This window comes from Chiloscyllium punctatum, chromosome 7, assembly GCF_047496795.1.
Source record: "Chiloscyllium punctatum isolate Juve2018m chromosome 7, sChiPun1.3, whole genome shotgun sequence".
Classification (NCBI taxonomy): domain Eukaryota; kingdom Metazoa; phylum Chordata; class Chondrichthyes; order Orectolobiformes; family Hemiscylliidae; genus Chiloscyllium; species Chiloscyllium punctatum.
The window spans coordinates 91,703,378-91,717,391 of record NC_092745.1 but is presented as its reverse complement, the minus strand read 5'-3'; the positions used below and the strand labels follow the sequence as shown (position 1 = coordinate 91,717,391).

Genomic DNA, 14,014 nt, shown 5'->3' with positions numbered 1-14,014 from the left:
AGGAATATACTTTCTCTGGATTCTTGTTATCTCATTTCTGAAGGCTTCCCATTTTCCAGCCGTCCCTATCCGTGAGCATCTGCGCCCAATCAGCTTTTTAAAGTTCTTGCCTAATATCTTCAAAATTGGCCTTCCTCCAATATAGAGCTTCAAATTTTAGATCTGGTCTATCCTTTTCCATCACTATTTTAATACTAATAGAATTATGGTCGCTGGCCCCAAAGTGCTCCCTCACTAACACCGCAGTTACCTGCCCTGTCTTATTTCCCAAGAATAGGTCAAGTTTTGCACCTTCTCTAGTAGTTACATGCACACACTGAATCAGAAAATTTTCTTGTGCACACTTAACAAATTCCTCTCCATCTAACCCTTGACACTGTGGCAGGTGCCCGAAACATCAATTTTCCTGCTCCTCAGATGCTGCCTGACCTGCTGTGCTTTTCCAGCACCACTCTAACCTTGACTCTAATCTCCAGCATCAGCAGTACCCAAATTCATCAAAATGAAATTCGGACAGTGAAGGGGGGACATGAGAAAACACTAGTGAATAATATTATGGGAAATCCTAAGGTATTTTAAAAGTATAGAGAATAATCTGGGAAAGAGCAGGGTCCTTTAAGAACCAAAGTGGCAATCTTTGTTGGAACTGGAAAACATAGCTGAGATTTTAAATGGTCACTTTGCACCTGTATTCTTTGATAATGTAGGTGTAAAATTAGGGAAGATCAGTGTGTTATATTTGAATGAATTAGGAGAGAGGAGATATCAGTGGCTTTAGCAAGTATAGTCAATTCTTCTATAAAACGCAATGGTTGCGTTCATGTGCAACCCCATATTATAGAAAAATTGTGCTTTAGAAACAGCATTTAAAGTGTTGGCACTGTAATTGTGTTATAGCCAACACATGCTTTAAAAGTTTGCACTTTAGAAATAGTGTCCCCAATTCGTCAATCACATCACAACTAATTTGCGTTGACAAAACGTGCGTTTTTTGCAGAACGACCTGTAGATTTCAGGGACCAGTTGAGATGTATTCCAGGCTGCTGTGGGAGGTAAGGGATTAGATTGCAGGGGCTATGATATAAATTTTCAAATCCTCTCTGGACACAGGAGACGTGTCAAAGGATTGGAGGACAGCTAATGTGGTACCATTATTCAAGAAGGGTGGTTGGGATAAGCAAGGAAACTACAAACCAGTGAGTCTAATAATTGTGGTAGAGAAAGTACTGAAAAAAATTCTGAGGGGCAGATTAATCTCCATGTGGAGAGGCAAGGATTAATCAAGGATATTCAGCATATCTTGAATTTTTAAACAAGTTAACTAGGTGTGTAGGATGAGGTTAGTGTGGTTGATGTAGTCCAGATGAACTTCATTTAGCCATTGGTGACCTTCTGACAAGTCTTGTATGGCAGACTGATTAACAGTATAAAAACCCATGGGTTGCAGGGCAATCTGGCAAATTAAATCCAAAATTGGCTGAGTGGCAGGAAGCAGAGAATAATGACTAAATTATAAATTTGTGACTAGAAGCCAGTGTCCAGATGCATATTATATGGTTCAGTGCTGGGTCCCTTGCTGTTTGTTTTGTACATTAATGATCTAGGCATGAATATAAGATTTATGATCAGTTTGTAGATGACACAAACATTGGTGGTATTGTGGATAGTGAGGATAAAAGCCTTGGTCTACTGTATATTGTAAAGGCTGGTCTGATGGGCTGAACAGACGTAAGTGGAATTTAATCCTGAAATGTGGGAAGCGATGCCTTTTGGAGGACAGACAAGCCAAGGAAATGTCTGTTGAATGGTGGGACCCTAGAAAGTGTAGAGGATTGGAGGAACCTTAGTATGTATGTCCATAGATCCTTGAAGGTACCAGGTCAAACAGATAGGTGGTTACAAAGGCAAATTAAATACTTGCATTTATTAGTCAAGGCATTAAATATAAGAGCAAGTTGGTTATGATGCAGTTAGGTATAATGTTAGTTAGGCCACAACTGAGATACTGTACAGTGTGATTGTCACACTATAGGAAGGACATAATCGCAGTAGAGAGGATGCAGAAGAGATTCACTGGGATGTACTGAAGAAGGGTCACTGGACCTGAAATGTTGACTCTGATTTCTGTCCACAGATGCTGCCAAACTTCCTGAGTTTTTCCAGCATGTTCTATTTGTGTTCTGATTTCCCACATCTCAGTTCTTTCAGTTTTTCTTTCACCAGGATGTTGCCTGGAATTGAACAATTTGGCTATGAAGAGAAATTAGATAGGCTGGAGTTGTTTTCCTTAGAGGAGAGAAGTCTGATTGAGGTGTACGAAGTTCTGAGAGGTATAGGCAAGATGAGAAGGAAAGATATTTCCTCTTAGTAGAGGGGTCAATAATCAGAGGACACCGTTTTAAGCTGAGAAGTAGGTGGTTTAGAGGGAAAATCTTTTCACCCAGAGGATTGTGGGTATCACTGCCTAAAAGGATGGTAGAGGTAGGATTGTTAGGACCAGAGATGAGAGGCATTTCAGCATTCATTCTTAGTATTGAGCATTCATCAAGTAAAACCATATGTGACAGGGTTAAGTGCTGAGTGACAGTTTCTTTTCTCCTTTCCTCTGAGTGAGATGGCTCATTTGAACCAAATTAAAGTTGTTTTGTTCCTTAAATAATGGGACCAAAACCATTTACAGTACTCTAGATATGGTCTCACCAGCATCTTGTACCATTGCAGAAAGATTTGGAGAGGGTAATTGAACAAGGTCTTTTCCCTGAGGTGGGGGTTTCTGGATGAAAGGAGAAAAATTAAAAACTGACCTATGGGGCAACTTTTTCACAGAGAGGGTGACATGCGTATGGAATGGGCTGCAAGAGGAAGTGGGAGAGACTGGTACAATTATGACAGTTAAAAGGCATCTGGATGGGTATGTGAATAGGAAGGGTTTAGAGGGATAAGGGCCAAGTGCTGGCAAATGGGACTAGATTAGGATATCTGGTCAGCATGGATGAATTAGACTGTGACAGGTTCTTTTCCCAAGGTTTCACAAACGAGATGCAATTCGCACACACCGACTTCTGCAAACAGTTAAAGTTTATTAAAGCCTGTACAAGCTAGGTGACCCCCTTTAACCATCCTTGCAGGCATGTGAAGTCAAGTGAAAAGAGGCCCCAAACAAAGAAAACACATTGCCTTTATACAGGTCAGTTGGTAATGCTCATAAGTACTCTGCCCCCCCCCCCCCCCCCCCCCCCTGCCAGCAAACCACATGTTATCTCAGGTACAATGGTAGGTTGAGGTCATTCTCGGAGAAGTTCACAGCACAGAAGCAGATAAGTTAATTGTTGTTTTAAGGCTGTCCAAGAGAAAGGCTGCAGTAGTGAGTATCGTGGATTCTTTCTTGATTGTATGTCTTTTGGAGATAAGTCTCTTGATTAAACTTAAAATATAAGCCATAGCTATTAATGTAACCTGGGGCAGTGTTTGTAGAGGAATAAGACGGTGTTATTTTCTGGGTTTGTAGATTGTGAAGGAGCAAAAATGGCCTTTGCAGTGATATGTACTTCTTGTCAGATGTGGGAGCTTAAAGAGAGTTTAAGGGTTACTGCGGATTATATCTGCCATAAATGCTGTTGGATGCAAATCTTATCAGATCGAGTGGATCGGTTGGAGAGACAGATAGAAGCGATGAGGAATTTGCAACAGCAACAGTATGTGATGGATGGCAGTTATAGGAAGGGGGGAAAGTCTCAGATACAGTCACATAGATGGGTTAACTCCAGGAAGGGTAAGAGAGGTAGGCAGCGAGTGCAGGAGTCTTTTGTGAATATATCCATTTCAAACAGGTATGCTGTTTTGGAAAATGTCAGGGGTGATGGATTCTCAGGGGAACGTAGCACGAACAACCAAGTTTCTGGTATTGAGACTGGCTCTCATGCAATAAGGGGTACGTCGGCTTCCAAGAGATCAATTGTGTCAGGGGATTCTGTAGTCAGAGGTACAGACAGACGTTTCTGTGGCCAGCAGAGAAAAAGCAGAATGGTATGTTGTTTCCCTGGTGCTAGGATCAAGGATGTCTCAGAGGGTGCAGAATGTTCTCACGGGGAAAGGGGGCCAACAGGAGGTCATTGTCCACATTGGAACCAACGACATTGGAAGGGAAAAGATTGAGATTCTGAAGGGAGATTACAGAGAGTTAGGCAGAAATTTAAAAATGAGGTCCTCAAGGGTAGTAATATCTGGATTACTCCTAGTGGTACGAGCTAGTGAGGGCAGGATTAGGAGGATAGAGCATACGAATACATGGCTGAGGAGCTGGTGTATGGGAGAAGGATTCACATTTTTTGATCATTGGAATCTCTTTTGGGGTAGTAGTGACCTGTACAAGAAGGACGGATTGCACCTAAATGGGAAGGGGACTAATATACTGGCAGGGAAATTTGCTAGAACTGCTTCGGAGGATTTAAACTAGTAAGATGGGGGGTGGGTCCCAGGGAGATAGTGAGGAAAGAGATCGATCTGAGACAGGTACAGCTGAGAACAGAAGTGAGTCAAACCGTCAGGGCAGGCAGGGACAAGTTAGGACTAATAAATTAAACTGCATTTATTTCAATGCAAGGGGCCTAACAGGGAAGGCAGATGAGCTCAGGGCATTGTTAGCAACATGGGACTGGGATATCATAGCAATTAAGGAAACATGGCTCAGGGATGGGCAGGTCTAGCAACTTAATGTTCCAGAATATAAATGCTACAGGAAGGATAGAAAGGGAGGCAAGAGAGGAGGGGGAGTGGCCTTTTTGATAAGAGATAGCATTACAGCTGTGCTGAGGGAGGATATTCCCAGAAATACATCCAGGGAAGTTACTTGGGTGGAACTGAGAAATAAGAAAGGGATGATCACCTTATTCGGATTGTATTATAGACCCCCCCCAATAGTCAGAGGGAAATTGAGAAACAAACTTGTAATTGATATGTGGAACTTGTTCAAGGAGCAACTATTGAGTGTCCTTGATAAGTGCGTACCTATCAGGCAGGGAGGAAAGGGTCGTGTGAGGGAGCCGTGGTTTAATAAGGAGTTGGAATCCCTGGTTAAATGGAAGAGGGCGGCCTTTGTAAAGATGAGGCGTGAAGGTTCAATAGGGGCAATTGAGAGTTATAAGGTAGCCCGGAAGGACCTGAAGAGAGAGCTAAGAGCAGCAAGGAGGGGACATGAAAGGTCCTTAGTTGGTAGGATTAGGGAAAACCCTAAGGCTTTCTATAGGTATGTTAGGAATAAAAGAATGACTAGGGAAGGAATAGGTCCAATCAAGGATAGTAATGGGAAGTTGCGTGTGGAGGCTGAAGAGATTGGGGAGGCGCTGAATGAATACTTTTCGTCAGTATTCACTCAGGAACAGGACATTGTTGTCGATATAAATACTGAGGCACGAATAAGTAGAATGGATGGCTTTGAGATATGTAGAGAAGAGGTGTTGGAAATTCTGGCAAGGGTGAAAATAGATAAGTCCCCTGGGCCTGATGGCATTTATCCTAGGATTCTCTGGGAAGCAAGGGAGGAGATTGCAGAGCCATTGGCCTTGATTTTTGTGTCCTCTTTGTCGACAGGAGTAGTGCCAGAGGACTGGAGGCTAGCAAACGTGGTTCCCTTGTTCAAGAAGGGGAGTAGGGATAATCCTAGTAACTATAGGCCAGTGAGTCTCACTTCTGTTGTGGGCAAAGTCTTAGAGAGAATTGTAAGGGATAGGATTTATGCACATCTGGATAAGAATGATGTGATCAAGGATAGTCAGCATGGTTTTGTGAAGGGCAGGTCGTGCCTCACAAACCTTATTGAATTCTTTGAGAAGGTGACTAAGGAGGTAGATGAGGGGAAAGCGGTAGATGTGGTATATATGGATTTTAGTAAGGCGTTTGATAAGGTCCCCCATGGTAGGCTACTGCAGAAAATACAGAGATATGGCATTGAGGGTGAGTTGGAGGTTTGGATTAGGAATTGGCTCTCTGGAAGAAGACAGAGGGTAGTAGTTGATGGCAAAGGTTCATCTTGGAGTGCCGTCACTAGCGGTGTTCCGCAAGGATCTGTTTTGGGACCATTGCTGTTTGTCATTTTTATAAATGACCTGGAGGAAGGGTTAGAAGGTTGGGTGAGCAAGTTTGCGGATGATACGAAAGTCGGAGGAGTTGTAGACAGTGAGGAAGGATATGGCAGGTTACAGCGGGATATAGAGAAGCTGCAGAGCTGGGCAGAAAGGTGGCAAATGGAGTTCAATGTAGCTAAGTGTGAAGTGATTCACTTTGGTAAGAGTAATAAAAAGATGGATTACTGGGCTAATGGTAGACTACTTGGTAGTGTGGAAGAGCAGAGGGATCTTGGTGTCCATGTACACAGATCTCTGAAAGTTGCCACCCAGGTAAATAGTGCAGTGAAGAAGGCATATGGCGTACTGGCTTTTATTGGTAGAGGAATTGAGTTCCGGAGTCCTGAGGTTATGCTGCAGTTGTATAAGACTCTGGTGCGGCCGCATCTGGAATATTGTGTGCAGTTTTGGTCGCCATACTATAGGAAGGATGTGGAGGCACTGGAACGGGTGCAGAGGAAGTTTACCAGGATGTTGCCTGGTATGGTAGGAAAATCCTATGAGGAAAGGCTGAGGCACTTGGGGTTGTTTTCATTGGAGAAAAGAAGGTTTAGGGGTGATTTGATAGAGGTGTACAAGATGATTAGGGGGTTAGATCGGGTTGACAGTGAGAACCTTTTTCCACGTATGGAGTCAGCTATTACAAGGGGGCATAGCTTTAAATTAAGGGGGGGTAGATATAGGACTGATGTTAGGGGTAGGTTCTTCACTCAGCGAGTCGTAAGTTCATGGAATGCCCTGCCAGTAGCAGTAGTGGACTCTCCCTCTTTATGGGTATTTAAGCGGGCATTGGATAGGTATATGGAGGATAGTGGGTTAGTGTAGGTTAGGTGGGCTTTGATCGGCGCAACATCGAGGGCTGAAGGGCCTGTACTGCGCTGTATTCTTCTATGTTCTATGTTCTATGTTCTATCTCAGCTATCTGTGAGAATAATAGGGTGGTTATGGTAGGGGCTTTTAACTTTCCAAACATTGACTGGGACTGCCATAGTGTTAAAGGTTTAGATGGAGAGGAATTTCTTAAGTGTGTACAAGACAATTTTCTGATTCAGTATGTGGATGTACCTACTAGAGAAGGTGCAAAACTTGACCTACTCTTAGGAAATTAGGCAGGGCAGATGACTAAGGTGTCAGTGGAGGAGCAGTATGGGGGCAGTGACCATAATTCTATTCGTTTTAAAATAGTGATGGAAAAGGATAGATCAGATCAGGTGTACCCGAGAACTCTGTGGGAAGCTAGAGAAGTGATTGCTGGGCCTCTTGCTGAGATATTTGTATCATCGATAGTCACAGGTGAGGTGCCGGAAGACTGGAGGTTGGCAAATGTGGTGCCATTGTTTAAGAAGGGCGGTAAAGACAAGCCAGGGAACTATAGACCGGTGAGCCTGACCTCGGTGGTGGGCAAGTTGTTGGAGGGAATCCTTAGGGACAGGATGTACATGTATTTGGAAAGGCAAGGACTGATTCGGGATAGTCAACATGGCTTTCTGCATGGGAAATCATGTCTCACAAACTTAATTGAGTTTTTTGAAGAAGATTGATGAGGGCAGAGCAGTAGATGTGATCAAAATGGACTTCAGTAAGGCGTTCAACAAGGTTCCCCATGGGAGATCTCACGGAATACAGGGAGAACTAGCCTTTTGGATACAGAACTGGCTCAAAGGTAGAAGACAGAGGGTGGTGGTCACAGGTTGTTTTTCAGATTGGAGGCCTGTGACCAGTGGAGTGACACAAGGATCAGTGCTGGGCCCTCTACTTTTTGTCATTTACCTAAATGATTTGGATGCGAGCATAAGAGGTGCAGCTAGTAAGTTGGCAGATGACACCAAAATTGGTGGTGTAGTGGACAGCGAAGAGGGTTACCTCTGATTACAACAGGATCTGGACCAGATGGGCCAATGGGTTGAGACGTGGCAGATGGAGTTTAATTCAGACAAATGCGAGGTGCTGTATTTTGGGAAAGCAAATCTTAGCAGGACTTAACACTTAATGGTAAGGTCCTTGGGAGTGTTGCTGAACAAAGAGACCTTGAAGTACAGGTTCATAGCTCCTTGAAAGTGGAGTCACAGGTAGATAGGATAGTGAAGAAGGCATTTGATATGCTTTCCTTTATTGATCAGAGTATTGAGTACAGGGGTTGGGAGATCATGTTGCGGCTGTACAAGGCATTGGTTCGGCCACTGTTGGAATATTGTGTGCAATTCTGGTCTCCTTCCTATTGGAAAGTTGTTGTGAAACCTGAAAGGTTCAGAAAAGATTTACAAGGATATTGCCAGGCTTGGTGTATCTGAACTACAGGGAGAGGCTGAACAGGCTCGGGCTGTTTTCCCTGGAGTGTTGGAGGCTGAGGGGTGACCTTATAGAGGTTTACAAAATTGAGGGGCATAGATAGGATAAATGGGCAAAGTCTTTTCCCTGGGGTTGGGGAGTTCAGAACTAGAGGGCATAGGTTCAGGGTGAGAGGGGAAAGATATAAAAGAAACCTAAGGGGCAACTTTTTCACGCAGAGGGTGGTACGTGTATGGAATGAGCTGCCAGAGGATATGGTGAAGGCGGGTACAATTGCAACATTTAAGAGGCATTTGGATGGGTGTATGAATAGGAAGGGTTTGGAGGGATATGTGCCGGGTGCTGGCAGGTGGGATTAGTTTGGGTTGGGATATCTGGTTGGCATGGACAGGTTGGACCAAAGGGTCTGTTTCCATGCTGAACACCTCTATGACTCTCTGACTTTGTCTGCGAGACAGAATGTCGCCCCACCCACTTCCAGAATGTTCAGCTTCTTGGAGAAAAACAGTAGTTTAACCCTTTAACATTACATTAATGTCCAGAGTACAATTTAATCTTTTAACATTACATTCTACCCTTTTATCATTCCATGATAACCACCTAATGACACCACCAGCCTTCATAAGACTCTGACAGCCAGCTTTTAAGCAAGTTATTGATCCACAACATGCAATGATTGTAACAATGAAAATTACTAGTCCATGCAGTAGATAGAATTTACAGGATCCTCCCATGTGGCACAAAAAGTTCACCAGTATAATTATTAAATCCACAGTCCTTAGTGACCACTCTACCCTCCAAGTCGAGTAGAAATGAGCCAATTATCCAAAATATCCTTCAGTAAAGTCCAACCTGAAAACAAAATCCAGTCTATCCTTCCACACCACTCCACAGAAAAATCTGAATTCTTGGATAAGGACAGTTAATACGTAACAAAACTAACAAGACTTCTATCCTTACGGAGATGATTCAGATGGAGGATACAGCGCATCTGAGCGTGAAGTGCAGCAGGAGCATAGGTGAACGCAGAATAGTTTGCTCCTTCTACTCCTGCTCTGTTGTCAAATGTAACAAAGGCTGTTTTGATGTTAGCTTGATCAGTGAACTTTTATATCCCATAAATGTCGAAAGAGAAGGTAAAGCTCACGTAGTTTCATATCCATAGGAAGGTCACTGACAAAAAGTGTATGAATCGCCTCTTCACCGTTGTTAGCTTCTTCACTTTTTGTGCTCATGACTGGGGAGCTGATTGAATCCGTTGGACCAGGTTCTGGAGAGGTCAGTGGTGGTTCGAAGGTGTATTTTACCTGTGAATGGAGAAATTCTCGAGATGATGTTAGCTGCATTTCCTCTCTCATTCCTTCCTTGCCAAGGTGGATATTAGTATGAAGACAGTCACACATTTCACTACACTAAACTGTGTCTGCCTATTTCAACATTGTCAGTTGTCTTGAAGTCTGTTACTCTGTTCACTATTTATGACATTATCAAGTTTTATACAATCCATAAACTTTTAAATTGTACTGCTAAAACAATTCAGTCAGCAATCAATGGTCCGAAAATCAAATCCTTGGGGGACCTCATTCAGATTATTCAAAAATTATTTTCCTTTAATAAATTAATACTTGGCTAATGTGAAAGTTGTCAGGAAAAGAATTTCAAAATCTGGAACAGCAAGAAACCAACCAAAAGTTTCCTGTGTTTTAGCCATTGAAGAGGCAGTTTCAGTTCAGATTTAAATGTTAAGTATTTGTGGGAAACAAATGCAGAATATATTAAAATATTTTCTCCAAATGAAACTTCTCAAATAAAACAGTTGGAATTACAGTGGCAACTTTGGTAGAGATCAACAGCCTTTGAAATTGCAATATGCAGGAGCCCAATGAAATCAAATAATTGATAGAACTTAAACAGCGCAGCCTCAAATTAGAATATTCTCTGACATCTTAACAAAACATCAGTTAAAATGCATTCTTCTTTTTGTGAACACTCTGCAGTAAAAACACAGCTGCAAAGATATTATAATACAATACTCTCATCTAGCTAAAGTGTGACCACAGACACAATTTTTTTTTAAACAGGCATTGTAGAATTTTAACCTTTTAACATTGCAACTGAAGGGTCTGTTTCCGTGCTGTACATCTCTATAACTCCAACCCCTTGAAATAAAGGCTAGCATTCCATTAGCCTTCCTGGTTACCTGCTGCATCTGTGTGTGAAGCTTTCCTTGTTTCATGCACAAGAACCCCCACGTCCCTTTGTTGCGGTTTCCTGCTGTTTCTCTCCGTTTATATTCTTTTGTTCTCCCTCTAAAATAAACAACTTGACATTTTGAACATTGTACCCCATTCGCCAACTTTTTGCCCACTTATGTAGCCTATCAATAACTCTCTGTAAATTGTTTATATCCATCTCACAACCTGCCTGTTCTCTTATTTTTGTGTCGTCTGCAAATTTGGCTACTATATATTCACTCCCTCACTCATATACTGTAAACAGTTGTGGTCCCAGCACTGACCCTTATGGAATCCCACTGGTTGCAGTTACCAATCTGAAAAAGATTCCCTTGTCCCTACTCACTGTTTCCTGAGGTCATTCTCTATCCATACCAATATACTACCTTCAACACTGTCGACTTTTATGAATTAACCTTTTGCGAGGTACCTTGTCGATCACCTTTTGGACTTCTAAATACAACACATCTACTGGATTCCCTCTAAACACTGTGGTTGAGATTTACTTGAAAACTCTAATAAATTAGTCAGATACGATTTCCTGTTTCATTTTCCAAATGTTCTGCTATTACTTCCTTAGTAATTGATGTTACAAGACTGAAGGGTTTGGAGTTATAAGGAGAAGCTAAATAAGCTGGGATTTCTTTCACTGGATCATAGGAGGTTGAGGGGTGACCTTACAGAGGTTTATTAAATCTTGAGAGACATAGACTAGGTGAATAGCAAAGTTCTTTTCCGTTGGGTTGGGCAGTTCAAAACTAGAGGGCATAATTTTAAGGTGACAGGAGAAAGATTTAAAAGGGACCTGAAGGGAAACCTTTTCACACAGAGGGTGGTTCATCTAGGCAGTGAGCTTCCAAAAGAAGGGGTAGATGCAGGCACAGTCTACAACATTTTAACAACATTTGAATAGGTACATGAATAGGAAAGGTTTAGAAGGATATGGGCTAAATGCAGGTAAATGGAACTTCTTTAGTTTGGGAATCTTGGTCGGCATGGATGAGTTGGACGGAAAAGACTGTTTCATTCTGTATGACTCTGTGACTCTATTCTATAATCTTATTCCCAATAGGACCTGGATTGTGACTGAATAAAATTATTTCATAGCAGTTTCAATTTGATCCCAAGTCTTAGAAGAAAGAGTAATATGTAATCCACTGCACTAACTAGTTCCTCACAATTTTTTTTATATTTTGTGAACAATTTGACAGCTAGGGAATAGAATTATTTCTACATGATTAGTTACTTCACTGTAAAGTACATTGTGATTTGATTCAAGAAATATATCTTTAAATTTCTTCAACAATATAAACCAACTGTAACCTCAGAAGAGCATCTTACTGTGCCAAAATAATAATATGCACTTCTCAACAGCTAGCTTTCTGTGACCTTTGAGCAAGCAATTTAGTGCTGAATTGGTGAGTTGTTCTGCACTATAGACTCATGAATTCAAACTACATAATAATTCTACAAAAAAAATGACAACAATATGCAACAAGCTGCCACCTTTCAGGAATATGGGTTTCTGTCAAATTCACTGTATAATGGTCATACTTGTCATAGTTTTAATTTAATGTTGAACTGTATCATGTTATTATTGTGTATTTATAATTTACAGGTAAAGCAACCACTACAAATGCAAACAAAGCACACCCTTTTGAGAAAAACAATCCAGAAAGTGTTCCAGTGATTGATGAATCTAAAATGACAGCAGAACAACAGCTTGGACTGAAACAAGCAGAGGAAAGACTGGAAAGGGATTATATCTCTCGTCTGGAAAAAGTAGGACATGATTTGCTTTTAAAATACAATTCAGGTTGCAGTAGTATTAAAGTTAACTTAAAGTCAAGAATAAGTAAAAATTATTTTTAGACAAGTGGACATTTTTGAGGAAATTTTTGTCACGTACACTGTATAGGAATGTATCCCTTAAAGTAGCACTGTTGTTATAAGAATTATTAATATTGTAACATTGCTAATGAACTGTAATGTTTTATTTTTGTGGAAGGTGGATATGAGCCACCTATTTTAACTGCTGCAGTCCTTATGGTGCAGATACGTTGACATTGTTGTTAACGAGGGATTTCCGGGATACTGACCCAGTGAGAGCAAAGCAATGTTGATACAATTTTGAATCAGGATTTGCAGGAGAATTTGTGGATGCTAGTATTCCCATGCACTGAATGGTAGAGCTCACTGGCTTGGAAGGTCCTATCAAAGGAGCTTTGGTGAGTAACTGCAAGAACATTTGTAGGTGGATTCACACTAGAGGGAGTATTCTGCTTTGTTCTGGTTGATGTCAAACTTCTTGAGTATTGTTGGAGCTGCACTCAGCCAAACAATATTCCCTTGTATTTCTGACTGTGTTTGTAGACAGTTGTTGAATGCTGAGTCAGGAGTAGCTCATTGCACAATTCCCAGCATCAGACCTACTCTTGCAGTCACAGTATTTGTATGGCTTATTCAGTTCAATTTCTGGTCAATGGTAGCCCTCAGGGTGTTCATAATGGGGGACCCAGTGATGGTAATACCATTGAATGTGAAATGGTGAGGGGTAGACTCTCTCTTGTCAAGTATGGTCATTGTCTGGCATTTGCTTCAGTATCTGCAAAGTCATACTATGTGCTGAAAATCATGCCATCATTAGTGAACATCCTGACCTTATCATGGGGGCAAAGTCATTGATGAAGCATCTGGGGATGATTGAGCCTAGTCCACTACCCTGAGAAATTCCTGCAGCGACGTCCAGGGATTGAGACGATTGACCCCCAGAAACCACAACTATATGTCATTGTGGTAGGTATGACTCCAGCCAATGCAAAGCTTTCTCTCAATTCCCATTGACTTTGATTTTGCAAGTGTTCCTTGATGCCACCCCTGTCATATACTAGCTTTATGTAAAAGACAGTCACCCTTACTTAGGTTCTGCTCTTTTGTCCATGTTTGAATCAATGTTGTAACAAGAGCAGGAACCGAGTGGCTCAGTCAGAACCCAATTGAGCATTAGAACATAGAACATAGAAAAGTACAGCACAGAACAGGTTCTTTGGCCCACGATGTTGTGGCAGAGAGAAAAGTCTGAGCCTATTCAACCTTTCTTCATAAGACAAGCCCTCCAGTCCAGGCAGCGTCCTGGTAAACCTTCTTTGCACCCTCTCCAAAGCCTCTGTATCTTTCCTACAGTAGGACAACCAGAAATGGACACAATATTCCAAGTGTGGCCTCACTAGAGACTTGTAGAGCTGCAGCAAAACCTCACGGCTCTTAAACTCTATCCCCCTGTTAATGAGTAGGTTGTCACTGAATAATTCGCTGAAAATGTGATGCTGGAAAAGCGCAGCAGGTCAGGCAGCATACAAGGAGCAGGAG

General features: G+C 41.8%; 1 protein-coding gene across 7 annotated transcripts in view; it reads left to right on the top strand.

Moving 5' to 3' along the window:
- The window catches only part of LOC140479924 (terminal uridylyltransferase 4-like), a 106,586-nt gene that overhangs the window by 14,014 nt on the left and 78,558 nt on the right, over positions 1 to 14,014 (top strand). For all 7 annotated transcript variants that reach the window (XM_072574310.1, XM_072574312.1, XM_072574309.1 and 4 more), the window contains one exon: positions 12,264 to 12,427. In XM_072574310.1, coding sequence (XP_072430411.1) covers positions 12,264 to 12,427 — 164 coding nt within the window. The remainder of the gene's footprint in view (positions 1 to 12,263; positions 12,428 to 14,014) is intronic.